We start from the raw sequence: 13,348 nt of genomic DNA on the forward strand, positions 1-13,348 counted from the left end.
CCGAGGAATTCGGTGGCCATTCGTGTGTTTTTTTTTTGTTTCTACCAGCCCCGTGCTTTTTATCTTACGACGCATCGACGCGGGCAAGTTCTCGAAGGAAAGCGACGCAGAAAAACAAAGGCGATACATAAGTCCCGAGCCCATTTGTTGGCTGGGCACGGGTTTTGCTGCTGCCAAACCTGGTTGAATTATTGTGCGACCCGTAATTACTCACCACGTGACAACGGGGGCGTATTGAATTCCCGCGCTATCGCATCGGTTTTCAGCGACAAATGAAACGTCATTCCGATCCGCCTCATCACAAACCATTAATTTTGGGCTTTGATAAGCTCATTTCAACGAGCTGTCAACAGTTCGCCTCCAGCCACGAGAGATAATTAGAAATAACTAATGCACGCCCGTGCATTTCACTTCCAAAAGCCTGCCAATCCCTCGGTGTTCAGTGCGTGCGACAAGTGAAAACACGAATAAATCACTCCACGGATCGATCGGCTTGTGTCGCAGCAAATCGATGGCGGTTGGATCAAATGCGGAATCCCGCGGATCCTGAAGGATACCACCTTCCGTCAGGTCGTCTGGTCGCGAACGTTAAGCCTCGATGACACTTCACCTGGCAAACGACGATCGTTGGCCGGTTCTGCCCGGTTTGTGCAATAATTTATCCACCCTCTTCGACATCAATCACCGGCTTGGTGAGTTTCCCTGATTGAATCCATCAGCTACGGCTTCGAGTATCCGGGGAGTTTCCCGGACACCCATCGTCGTCATCGTCACCATCGTTAGTCCCGGGAATGCAAATAATCTATCGGCCATTTTTCACTTTCGCTCGTCCGGTGCTGGCGCCACGCGTTCAACCGTTGTTCTGTCTCTCTGTATTTTGGCTCCACTTCCATCCCGTTTTGAACAGCTCGAGTGTCCGGCTGTTCGGCTAGCTGGAAATACGCCAATAACTCGCCTCCATGAGCTTGTTGATTTGCCAGGACCGCATGTTGATTGGGCTCGATCGCTCCACCGTATCATGCAAACCGCTGGGACGTTGAATTGAGCCGAATGTATCGCGTATGTGACATTCATCGAATTCCAACGACCCTTTTCGCCTAGCCGGACCGACACCCTTTGATTGCACCCTCATGCGAAGCACAACGGTGGTCCATTTCGGAAACCATTTCGCATGCAACAGGCGGCTGGCGCCGAAACTCAAGCAGCCAACGTGCTGAATAAAGATGACGCGCTGCCTAATGGAATGTTGTGCCGGGTGTGCGAATTCCGTGCCCGCTTCTCGAAGCATTCCGTCGTTCTTTCGCAGGACGAGCCCCCAGCTGGCAGTGTTAAGCGTACAAGGCGAAAAGGTTAAATCGGCTACGGAGCATCGCAATGGCGGCGTCCAGAACGCATTATAGCGGCGCCGAGTGGCGCCCCGGTTGACCTTGCGAGGGATTAAGGGTGGTTTTCTTTTTTTTTTTTTTTGCTCTCACTCAGCGGGAACAAAATATACAGCATCAAGATGAAACCAGACGTGGATCAGGGTGGAGCGAGAATGAATCAAGAAAGCAAAATTTGTGAGACCCGTTCCATCAAATGCGGGATGCCAGCGTTACGTATGCTGGCGCCTTCTCCTGCATACCAAATCGGCCGAACCAGCAGGAACTTGTTGAACGCAGAAGCACCATTATCCGCAGCTTTGTTCGTTCGGCGCTGGTGAACGGATTTATTTTTCGTGCATTTTGTTCCTTCCGGAAACGATCTTCGTTCCACGCGAACGGGTTTTCCACAGATTGGGGTCAATTGCAACGAGTTTAATTATAAGGGCTGATATTAAACCTGTGACGCGTGGCAAAAGCGGACAAATGCTGGCCGATGCTACTGCTCGAAGGGTGAATAGAAACATACTCGGACAAGATCGATTCGCTGCCCATGAATGAAATGGTAAACGATACCGTAATGAGCCAGGTGCTGGTTCCGTTGAGGTCCGTTCTATGCACCTGCGACCATAGACAGCACCACACACACACGTGAACATCTGTGATGCATTCGAAATCAATTATTGTGATTGCAGAAGAATAGCGCTGCAATTACGAAGGTTCTCCCTTCGAAGGTGAAGGCTGGCTGGATGACAGTGAGTGGAAAATGTACATTCACTTTCCGCGATTGAGCGCCCTGGAACTGCTAGCAGCTGTGGTGGATTCTCACACCAACACACCACTACAGGGCGCATCGATCCGGATCGACCGCTCCGCATCTCAATTAATAATGCAGTTCGGGCAGTTTTGACGGCAAGGCACGGCGGAACTGCTGCCGGGGAACAAACAGCGGACAGCATTGTTTACTCCTTGCATACGGTGGTGGCAGGACGATTGTGACGGGGTTGCATTGTTTTTTTTTTGATATGGTATAATAAAACCCGTAAGAAAATATTTTTATTACGTTCGAATTCTAGCTCGTTTTTATCCCTTTCTCTAGTTTCTTTTTTCTTTTTGCTATCCCCATTCAACCGGGTGCTATCCACAATCGTGCCCTTACTCGTCAAATGTAGAGCAGCTCGGTATCGATCGCAGCAATCGATATTCTAAGCGCAAAACGCATTCAAACCACAATCGTAGTTGCCCATCGCCGGACCGGCCCATTCCTGAAGGGGCACACGTATCCCACCCAGCATTTGGCCTGGGGGAAGATGGAAGGTTTACGTTTAGGCAGTTTTTTTTTCTCTCACCCTTTTTATCATCGGTCAGCGGTTAAACATGACCCAAACACTCGGCGAAGGTCATCCACGACATCTTTCATCCGATGTACCGCTTTAGGCGGTGGATGCTTCCCCGTAGTGTATGTTTTTGTTCAGCCATACTGCCAGGGGAATCCCAGCAGATAACGTAAATACAATACAAATCAATCCCCGGCGAGAATGCCCAACGAGATCTCGCATGGCGTCGGTGGAGGAGGAGGAGAATAAAAAAAAACACAAAAACCACCCCATTATCAGTGATCGGACTGCTACGTTTCGCACAGTGCGCGTTTACAGTGGCGATTTAGGAGATGGAACCAGCCAAAGCGAAACACATTCGCACAGCCTCGGACAGCAATTTGGAACATCGTTTTTGTTTTGTCATGGTAAACCTAACGACTTGTATGGTTGCTAAGCTTCAACACCGATTCGTAGGTGTGCGTTTATTACGGGAAAGCTCAACAAATCGACGACGGCGCACTCTACTGGCCGTCCATCTTTAGAATTTTCAACAAACGCTGCTCCTTGGCAGATAATTCCAACAGCGTGCTGTTGGTGGACTGCAGCGTCTCGTCCACCCCCTGGACCGCCTTCTTAAGCCGTGCGTTTTCTTCGGACAATGGCGCATCCTTTTGATTGTGCATTTCCCAGTCCTTGATGGCTTGGTCCTGTATAGTCTGCTCGTCCGCGTGCAGATCTTCAAACGTTTGCACGATCGCTCGCATTAGTTGCAGCGGGTTTTGGCCCTCCGTCGTCAGGTTCAGCTGTTCGGCCGATTCCCTCACCAGACTTTCTATCTCACCGACTCTCCCCGACACCAAAGGCAATTTCTGTTCCAGGGCAGCCTTCTCTTGGTTCAGCATGATCTTCTTCCGTTCTCGATACGTCGCCTCGTTGACCGTGACGTGGTACTTGTTCCTGATCGACTTCATCTTCGCCTGGCGAGCCTGATTTTCACGCTCGCACTCCACCCGGTTCTGCTCCGAGCCACGGCCATAGTAGAGGCTTTGCTCCTTTTGCTTCAGGCTGATGAGCCGATCGGCGTACGGCGCCGAGAGATCCTCGCAACAGTACGGGCCCTGGTGCCTGGTCGTGCCGGTGCATGTCTCCCGCGTTGAAACCATCGTGTACGATTGCAGGTGTTTGTTCTTCTCGAAGAACTTCTTCAGCGTTTCGCACTGGAAACCGTTACCACTCAAATCGAACTTGGTGACGCTGGTCGAGAACGTAATGTTGCCGATTAGCACGAACTTGTTGTTGGCTAAATTGATTGACTTTGCAGCAGCCACCGCTCGGAACGCCACGCTCATTTGGGCAAGCTTGTTCGAGGAAAGATCCAACGTGTCCAGCCGCGAGAACTCCACCTTTGGATAGTTGCTCACGTCGAAGATGAAGTTATCCTCCAGGCTCAGGTGTCGCAGCGTGTCACTCGAACCGACTAAGTCCCCGAAGTTCAGGGTGTCGATTTCGTTCAATTTCGCGTCCAAAGTTTCGACCCGCACCCGGCAGGCGGCACTCAGATCGAGCAACGAGCTGAGCTTGTTGTTCGCCAGGAAGAACTTCTTGGGGTTCGAGCTTTCACCCGCTTCCTGACAGTCAACCCGCGAAATGTTGTTGTTCACTGCGTACAGATTCTCGACGGACGCCCCAACTAGCACATCGGTGATGAAGTTGTTGTTCAGATCGATGGTCCGCACCTTCGGCAGCGGTTGCAAATCAACGCTCCCAGAAAACACATTCGAGGACAAGTTTAGCTGCTCTAGATTCGTGAGTGGAGCAAAATCGTGTGCGTTTATCACACTCAGCAGATTGCCGCTCAGATCGAGCTCCTTCACGTTCGTGTGGCTGATACTTTTCAGTGCCTGTCTCAGGCTGCTGTCCGTCACCTTTTCAATCTTGTACTTGTGCGCGGTTATCTGCTTCACCTCGTGGATCTCCCCGAGCGCGAAGGCACCGATGCTGCAAGAATGATTTAAGATATGCATAAGCACTCTGAACACAGTAACGGTCGGTGTTACATGCCCGAGGATCACGCTTACCAAATCAATACGATCGCTAGCTGAGACGCGCGTAACAACACCATCCTGGACCGTTTTACTTCGATCGACGTTCGTGCACTACTGAATCCAAACGCCACAGAGAACGTGTGGCAGCGGAACCACCCAGTTCCCTGGGGGATTCCTTCTGATAAGCTGCAACGCAGAGGTCATGCTGACTTGACCCAGGAACATAAGAGGTACCTTAGAGCAGGCGGGACGAATCGATCTTCGCTTGGAAATCGCCGACAGATAAGGCTCATCGCACGAATACAGCACCATTTTTGAGCGAAATGCGAAATAGTAAGGAGAATTACATTCCGTCTGAGTGTTGGTTTCGAACAATACGCACGGTAGTGCCATTTCAATATTAAGTGACGCATACTTTTAATGCAATTCCCTTTTTGGCTCCGTTTTTGCTACACAATGATCAGTCTGGCACTCCAGAGCCTTTAAATTAGCATCTCAGAAAAAGAAACATCCTCCCGACTGCAAAATAATCATAGCAAGCATCGTGTTACGCATGACGTTGCCCGTGACTACCGAATGACTCACTCGTGCTATAAACATTAATTTAAACCATCTCGTCGTAACGGGTGGGAGCGTCTGTTTGCTGTCCTTATCGTTTACCGAGAGAGGTTCAGTGGGAGATATTTTTCCTGCGATACCTATGCGAACGCAAAACATTCATAATTAAAAACTCTAGCATACCAACGACTGGATATCGGCTCGAAATTATTGTGCAACACGATGCCCAGCCGTGAATAATTAAGGATGATGGAATGTTCTAGGAACCTTTTGAAAATTTCCTTCCATGCTCAACCGGCTCGGAAATCTAGGAGATACTGGGTATGAGAGATGGATTTTGCCTACGGTTTTCACGACCTAACAGCAAAAGTTTGACCTCTTCATGCTTTACATCGAGGGCTATTAATATTAATATAATTAAAGGTGAGTGCCCGGAAGCGTTTAGATTAGCATGGTTTTAGAGGTGCTTACGCTCACGAATACCACTACGACTACGGCACAGCTTTTTTTGTCTAAAAAGAGAACCATTCATTAGTAGCCGCAATTTTTCATCCCAACGAAACGAAATTGTTATAAAAAAATGTATATCGTTACTGCTGCCTAAAGGTTCGATGCCCGCTCGGTATGAGCTCACTCGCTATTCAATGATCATTGCCAGATGTGTGGGGTTTTTTTATTGACTAAGCAACGAGCCCGTTCGTTCGATATTCGAAAGAGTGAATAAAAAAAGCAATACCCAACAGTTTCTTCACATCGGTCAACACATTATCTAGGGTTATATATTTTTTATCACCATCACTGTGCCAATGATGCGAATCGAACTGCTTGTGGCAAACCACGTGAAGGAGCTCGGACGTACAATCGTATAAATTATTACAATTAGCACATTAGAACATTTAAAGTCCGTTTGTCGTGTATATAAAATCAAGAATACAACACAGATAAGATAAATCATTACGTATCAAAACGTATCAGTTAACGTTCTTCTCTCCCATGGCCCCTGGAGTGTATGCAACCCGCCCAACATCCAAAATGTTTCACGATCGTCTCTCCCGATCGTTTCTCCGTATAATTCGAAATGCATTGAAACGTGATCCGCTCCACAGTATGCTAAACATTCCGCAGAGCTCCAAATCGCTCCTGGGCCATCAAACACCAGGGAACGCAAGCAATCTTACCATCGCTTGTGTTCGCCCGTGCCGCATCGTGCCATTTTACCATTGTCGAGACTTTTGCAGCGTTGCGGTAACCATTCATCCCCCATCCCGTGCGTCTGGAGCTTCAACTCCCCACCACCAGTGAACCATTTCCATTCCATTTCCGACACCGTACAGCAGACACGGTGGACCCACAATCTGCCCCGCCAGCTAGTTCTCGGCTGGCTCGGCAACTTCAGCCCTCTGCGCGAAGAAACAAAGCGCACAAGGGTGAAACACAACACTCGCGTTCCGCGCATAGGGCGTAATCGGCCCGCGGTCTCGCCCCTTCTTAAGGCACCTCCACCCCTGGCGGCAGTCATTACCAGCTGAGCGACAGTAAACCCGTTTCGCAACGGCGAACGTCTCGAAATTGGCAGGTGAAGTTGAAGGTTAGCCACCGCGCGCACGCTCTCGCCGTCTTTACAGTGCCCTCGTCCTCCACCAGGGCACAGCCCAGGGGCCGGAACAGGGCCGGCATTACCTCACGTACCGGCTTCGGGTCTGTCACGATCAAGTTCGATCGCAGCTCACCATACTGGATCGCGAGAACGTCTGCGATTTCGAAGAGCGGGCGCAAGAGGGTACTTGTACTTGTACGATTATCAGGAGCCCTGGGTGGTGGCTTTACGACTTCGTCTGGTTGCGTTAGGGAATGGGGTCGAACAGGTGTTAAACACGACTGCCCCCCACCCCCACTCTTCCACTTCGCTATGGTTCCCTCCCCACCCATCGTACTCGGGAGGGGTTTCGCTTGTTTTTTTTATTTTTTTGCGCCAGGAATTCCCCCACCGGGAATATTGACGGTTTTCGCGTATTATGCAAGATCATCCATCGTTCGCGCATGAGACAAGGAAAGAAAAGAAAAATAAATAAGTCCTCCCCGTCCTCGCTCAGGCCGACGACGTGTTCGACTTTGGCCCGGTATTGTTCCCTCGCCACATTCAGCGTCAATGACTCACGCACACGCTACGCACACACACATTCTCGGGACACTTGGGGCATGAAAGTGTAAATAGCTTTTCGTGTTTTTGTCTCCCCGTCACTCGCGGCTGTGATTTGTGTCAACCGAAAACGGGGAGGAGGGCCTCGAGAAGAAAAGCGTTCGAGCGCAACGCTACGTTCTTCCGGTGCAACAGAGCATCCTTCGGCACACATACGCAACCAAACACACATTCGCAGATCGCCACAGACTAACACACCTTCGCTTGGTAGCTGAGATGAAAGATGACACTCGGCGATCGCGTTGTCGCCAGCAACAGCAGCAGCAACAGCAGCAGCAGCAGCAATCGTAGTGGTAGTAGCAGCAGTAGCAACAACAGCAGCAACAACAGCAACAGCAGCAGCAGCAGCAGCAGCAGTAGTAACAGTAGTGGTAGTAGAAGTGATAGATTTGGGACCGAAAATTTTCATTCCACTTGCCCCCGCGTGGTTGCTTGCAACTTTTCCGCTTCTAGGGCGAACTCACATTGACCTCTGAACTGAAGCTCACCCGCACACACGCCCACACACACTCGCTTGCCTGCACTCGCGCACACACACACACACACACGGGGCAACACATGCACACCTACACGTGGGACACACGTACACCGGGCAGCAGTACGCACGCAGCGGCACACGTGGCACACCACCACCGAAAATCGCGCCGAAAGGAGGCGCCTGCTTCTTCCTGCGAAGCAAAGAATTGCACTAAGAGCTGCAGGCGGACACGGCACACGGATCGGGTCAGTTGAATCGGAACGGTGACGAGGTGAAAGGGAGTATGAGTAAGAGAAAGAGAGAGAGAGAGAGTCACAGAGTAAGCAGGGTAAAAGAGTTGTATGGAAACGCTGTTCCACGCTCCTCTTTGTTGATCTCGATCTTCAAGTGATCATTGTCACTCCATTTCTCACTCTCGTATTCCCCCTCACTATCCCTCTCCGAGCCCCGTTTCACCTACCTCACCACCGGTGGCACGAAAACCTAAAGCCTGCTAGTGTCTAGACCGGAGACAGAGCGATCTTGACGGTGGTGGGTGGCACCACCACCGGAGAGGATGCAAGGGAGAGGGTGGGATCGGAAACGCGCGGAACGGAAATGGGAAAAACCGGACACGGGAGCGGAACCACACGAACCTGCTGGCACAGGGGGGCAAGGCAGGACAGCGGGCACCAGACTCAGTAGCACCAAACAAACCAACAAACTTTCAACCGGAGTGTTTGCAAACGCCGTCGAGTTCGTCCTTGCAGCGCATTCTATACGCTCGTACGCACCGGTAACGCGCGCTCGGCAAACACGCAACAGCCAAACCGCGTCTTCTGGGCAACCGATCCGATACGAATGATTGCGCGGATCCTGCGTGCCAACTGGCGAAGCCTTCTCCGATCAAAAGCCCACCACGCTGGTGGCGGCGGCAGCACGAAGCATAAGCGCGCGCGCGAGAGAGAGAGACCGCGTGCGAGAGAGAGGGAGAGAGAGAGTGAGAGAGCGCGCGCGCTCTCCGGAGGGTGAGATTGTGAGCGTGCTCCCGCGGTTTTCCATTCGATTTTCCTCGCGCGGTTCAGGGGAGGATGGACGGTAGCCAAAAGCTTCTAGCGATGTGTGGAATCGCCTCAAATGACCATGCAACCGGGCTTTAGACACGCAAATGTTTTTTTCGCTCTCTTTGACGTTCCGCTTTGTCTCTTTCTCTTTGTCATGTTGATTTAGTTGTCGCGGTGAATCGAAAATTGCACATCCAGCTAAGTAGGCCACATGTGTGAACGTGTAACATCGCGGCAAGGCCTTCTTCGTGCAACCGTTCCATGTTTCTTTTGTCCGTTCAAGAGGCTTTTAACGAAGTGTTTTCTTTGATTTTTGTTCATGCAATTTGCGTCCCGAAACAATCGGTTAAGCTACACGTCCAATCGATCCCGCCGTAGGAATGGCAATCGTGTCAGTGCACCATAACCCGGTGTATTCGGTTTTCCCGCTCTCCATTCAGAGGATTTTCCTCGGTGAGCAGGCTCTCTCTCTCTCTCGCACACACTCTCTTTGTTCTACCCCGTGCGGTACAGGGTGGTTCACCTTTCGCACACCAACGCGGCGGAATCTTCACGTTGGTCGATCGCGTTGCGTTTTCCCTTTCGGATGCATTTTCCCGATCGAACAAAACGCACGCGGTCTCACGCTGTTTTTTTCATCCACTTTGTCTGCTCATTCATTCACTCTCTCTCTCTCTTTTTTCTCACTCACACCTCGATCGACTTTCCCGCTCACTCACTTCTCACGATTCGTCGCTTGCTTTTCCACTCGCTATGGTAACCGGCATTCTCCGGGCGGTTATTTTTAAACCCAACGGCCATGTGCTACCCTCCCCCGCGTGCACCTTCTCCCACCCCCCGTGCACCCTGGGTTAGGCGAGAGAAACTCAATACCCGACCACATGTGGCAGACAAACCGTCCGGCTTGCATCGCGCTCGCGGGTTGGAATGTTTTCCCAAGTGACGTCATTCGTCGGTGCCGCGAATGCGAAATCGCTTCTCAAAAAACCACCTGACCGAGAACTCACCACGCGCGCGTGTGTGTGTGTGTGTGTGTGTGTTTGTGTCCGGTGCTTCGAAGGTGCTTTGAGCGGTGAAATTTATTTTACAACCCAAACCCCACCACGAACGGGACCTTTGGGGTGCAATTTTTAGCCCCATCCATCCGTGGAATGCTTTATGGAGCCGGATCGCCGGCCCTGTTGGTCGAGCTAAGCGCCGGACGCTTTCCAACCAACCGGCAACCTGCGCAAAGGTCACGAGAAACTTCCCGGCAAAGAATGCACTTTTGCACGGTGTTTTGCTTGCTTTCGTTCCTCCGCTCGATTTTTCCTCACCACTTCTTCGGAACCGCTTGAAGGGGTGGGGAAGAATGGGTCCGGGTGGAGTTTTCGGGGTCGAGGCCCAACAAACACCCCGTGCGCGGGGAGACGCAAACAACTTCCATCCGACTGCCCGCCGGCAAATGCACCGGCAAGCGGGTAAAAATACACAGTGGCCGTTGGAGATCCTAAATTTGGAACGGTATTTTTGTCGCAGGCCAGCGGGTTTTTCCTCTCCCTGATGTTTGTCTATTCTTTTTTCGTTGTTCGTGTTACTTTCTCCCTTTTGTCCCTCGGAACCGGTAAGCCGCGATCGATTGCTACGGCGCTCGTCGTAAGTGTCGTTGTGCTGATGCAAAGCATGTTTTCCCTTGCTCGATTTGCGGGAACCAAATTTCCGCTCTTACATCGCACGAGAATGAGCGCAAAACGACGCAAGCAAATTGGACGCAAGCAATTATCTGAAAGCACCCTTGCTAAGAAAGCTCACTTCATCGGTTAAGCACCCGTTTTTTTTTCCCCCCCCAACCCGCCTTTGTTTGCGAAAGCCACCGAGAAAGCACACAAAACATTTGCTGAAGCATGTGCAAACTTCTCGAGCGCGCAATCGGAATGTCGGCCATTTAAATCGCATCACAAACGAAACGCCAGCGTCGTGATGCGTCATTTAAACGCCACAACGCAAAGCCCACAAAAACATCGGGCCTCGCACCACGTTTACTGTGTTTGCCGAGCAAATTAACAGCCCTGTCCGTTTCGGCCCATGTCACATAACCCTTTTTATTATTTTTCTACTCTCTCGCGCGCGCTAAGGGCCCTCGGAGGTAGGCATTACGCGTTCATTACCATTACACTCATAATTATCATCGCGCACGTTTGGTAGGCGTCCACCTACACGTTGGTGGATCCGTAGATCATCAGCTAAGTGTTAATCGCAAGCCCGTCTCCGTTACCCCTTTTTTGACTGGAGCCCACTAACGACCGATGGATAAGCGTACAAGCTCAAATACAGCGCATTTAATATTGTTTAAAAAAATTGCATTTCTCTTCTGCCCACCCACACACGTACCTCTTGATCTCGTCGGAAATCTTCTTGCGCACTTCCTCATTCTCGGTGTAGTGAATCTCGGTCGAATCGAACCGCACAAAGTCCACCTTGGACTTCTTCACGGCGGTGTTCCCGCACAGGGCGAGTGCATTGTTCTCGGTCGGGCTCGTAGGACACTCGTTCGCACCCTCGCCGATAGTGGCCACGGTGGGAAAGCTCCCTGGAAGGGCCACCACACCGGCCCCGATCGTGCTGACTTTGGGCGTCTTTCGCATCACACGATCCTTTGCCAGACGGTGGCGCGTGTCCCGGGCGTGTGGTGCCGACGAAAGGGACACGGCTGATGGTGAGGACGGACGAAGACCCGCCGCGGGTGACGGTGGCAACGGGGATGATGGCATCGAAAGGATGCGCAAGGATACGCTTTTGCCGCTGTTCCCGTTGAAGTGTTTTCCCGGTTGCCCGTCCGCGTCGGGCGAGCGGTTTTCATTTTCGTACACGTCCTCCATACCGAGGGGTGCTTGATCTTGGTCTGGAAGGGCGCGATCCTCGTTAGTTCACCGGAACCCGGAGCAACTCGCCTCCGGAATTGGGAGGGTGACGAATCGTCGGGTCGGGTTTCTAAAATAGACGTCTAATTACAGACGCCCGGAACTGCCGGAATGCATCGTGGTTGTTTCGAAGCAGGGTCACTGATTAGTGTGGATCTCGAGCGTAAGAAACGATCGTCTGAAAAGGAAGAAAGAAAGACAAGAGATCATTAAACATGACGTCACGTGTGCACTGGGTATTTTTTTTTCGGGTGACAACGATCTCCTGAGAGGGACGAAATAATCCCATTTATCATTTCCGGCCCTCGTAAAGCAAGCGCTAAAAATGCTCCCAGACAGACTATATCGTTTCGTCTCATTTGCGGCTTGTCAATCAATTACCATAATATCTCGATGAATCAATTTCCCAGACATCCTTGCTTAACCGTTTATCTTGCCCCGGGTTGGCCTTGTGCAAACAAGTTCCCTCGGCGGGCCAAAACCGTCTCCGGCCAGTAGTATCAGACAAGCGTTGACATTTCAAACATGACAGCCACTAAATTATGACACACGATCTTATCATTTATCTCGCTGGCGTGCGAGAACGGTGGCACGAGAGCAAGCGAACCAGCAAAAACCAACAACCGTAATTAGAAAGTAAAATAAGCCAATCGAACTGGGCCCGAACCGGGCGACTGACGAACCAATTTGCATGCAATCGCGCCGTGGTGACGCGGTGAATTAAAATCAATTTAGTGTGCCACTTCCTCTCTGAGCTGCCTGCGCCCCACCGTGGGCTTGTTGTTGTGCCAATCATCGCGCTGGACGCGAACCCGTCCGTCAATCGAGGCAGTATGTTCACCTCACGCGACGGGTCGCACATAAATTCATAAAAATGGACCACGCGAATCGATCGCGAGCGCGCGCGCTCACGTTTGCGTGTTCTCGCGCGCAACTGAAAACCGGAGGCTGGAACTTGTTTCGCGATCGTCCAAAACGAAAGCGCAGCAGCGCCGTTTATGCTTCCTACGGTTCGGTTCGCGTCCACCCAACCGTCTGGGATCGTTTGGGGGATTAAAAGCGCAGTGAGTTCGCGAAGTGATTAATTAAAATTCATAAATCGAAGCCCCCGCCCGCCTGCTGTCAGCTTGCGATCGCGTGCCCCTTTCGTGGGGCGTGTAGAATGGCCGATTTGCATGCATACAGACGACGTGATAGGCTCCGGCAGCGACTTATGCGACCCCAAGACGCCGAGTCATTAAGGCTTTAAGAATATTTCGTTAATCGACTCCCCGCGGGGTCGTGTTCGGGACACCCCGGTAGTCTTTTTAACGATCCGGGTTTAGCTGAAGACAGCAGAAATGCCACTTTTGGTCTTGCAGCGATCGTTCAAGTGGTCATAAAACAGCTGGGCTGGTAGTTAATGCCAAATGCAAGAATAAACCGAACGACTCATAAAGCTAGA

At 51.3% G+C, this 13,348-nt stretch overlaps 1 protein-coding gene across 1 annotated transcript; it reads right to left on the bottom strand.

The window, feature by feature from the left end:
• Positions 1 to 3,127: 3,127 nt before the first annotated feature.
• Positions 3,128 to 4,808, bottom strand: LOC128724131 (uncharacterized). Its single transcript, XM_053817896.1, has 2 exons — positions 4,759 to 4,808; positions 3,128 to 4,678 (listed from the first exon to the last, which is right to left on the bottom strand). The coding sequence occupies exons 1-2, from the start codon at positions 4,800 to 4,802 to the stop codon at positions 3,202 to 3,204; spliced, it is 1,521 nt and encodes a 506-aa protein (XP_053673871.1). The 5' UTR covers positions 4,803 to 4,808; the 3' UTR covers positions 3,128 to 3,201.
• Positions 4,809 to 13,348: the final 8,540 nt, after the last annotated feature.

The sequence above is a fragment of the Anopheles nili genome, chromosome 3, assembly GCF_943737925.1.
Source record: "Anopheles nili chromosome 3, idAnoNiliSN_F5_01, whole genome shotgun sequence".
Lineage (NCBI taxonomy): Eukaryota > Metazoa > Arthropoda > Insecta > Diptera > Culicidae > Anopheles > Anopheles nili.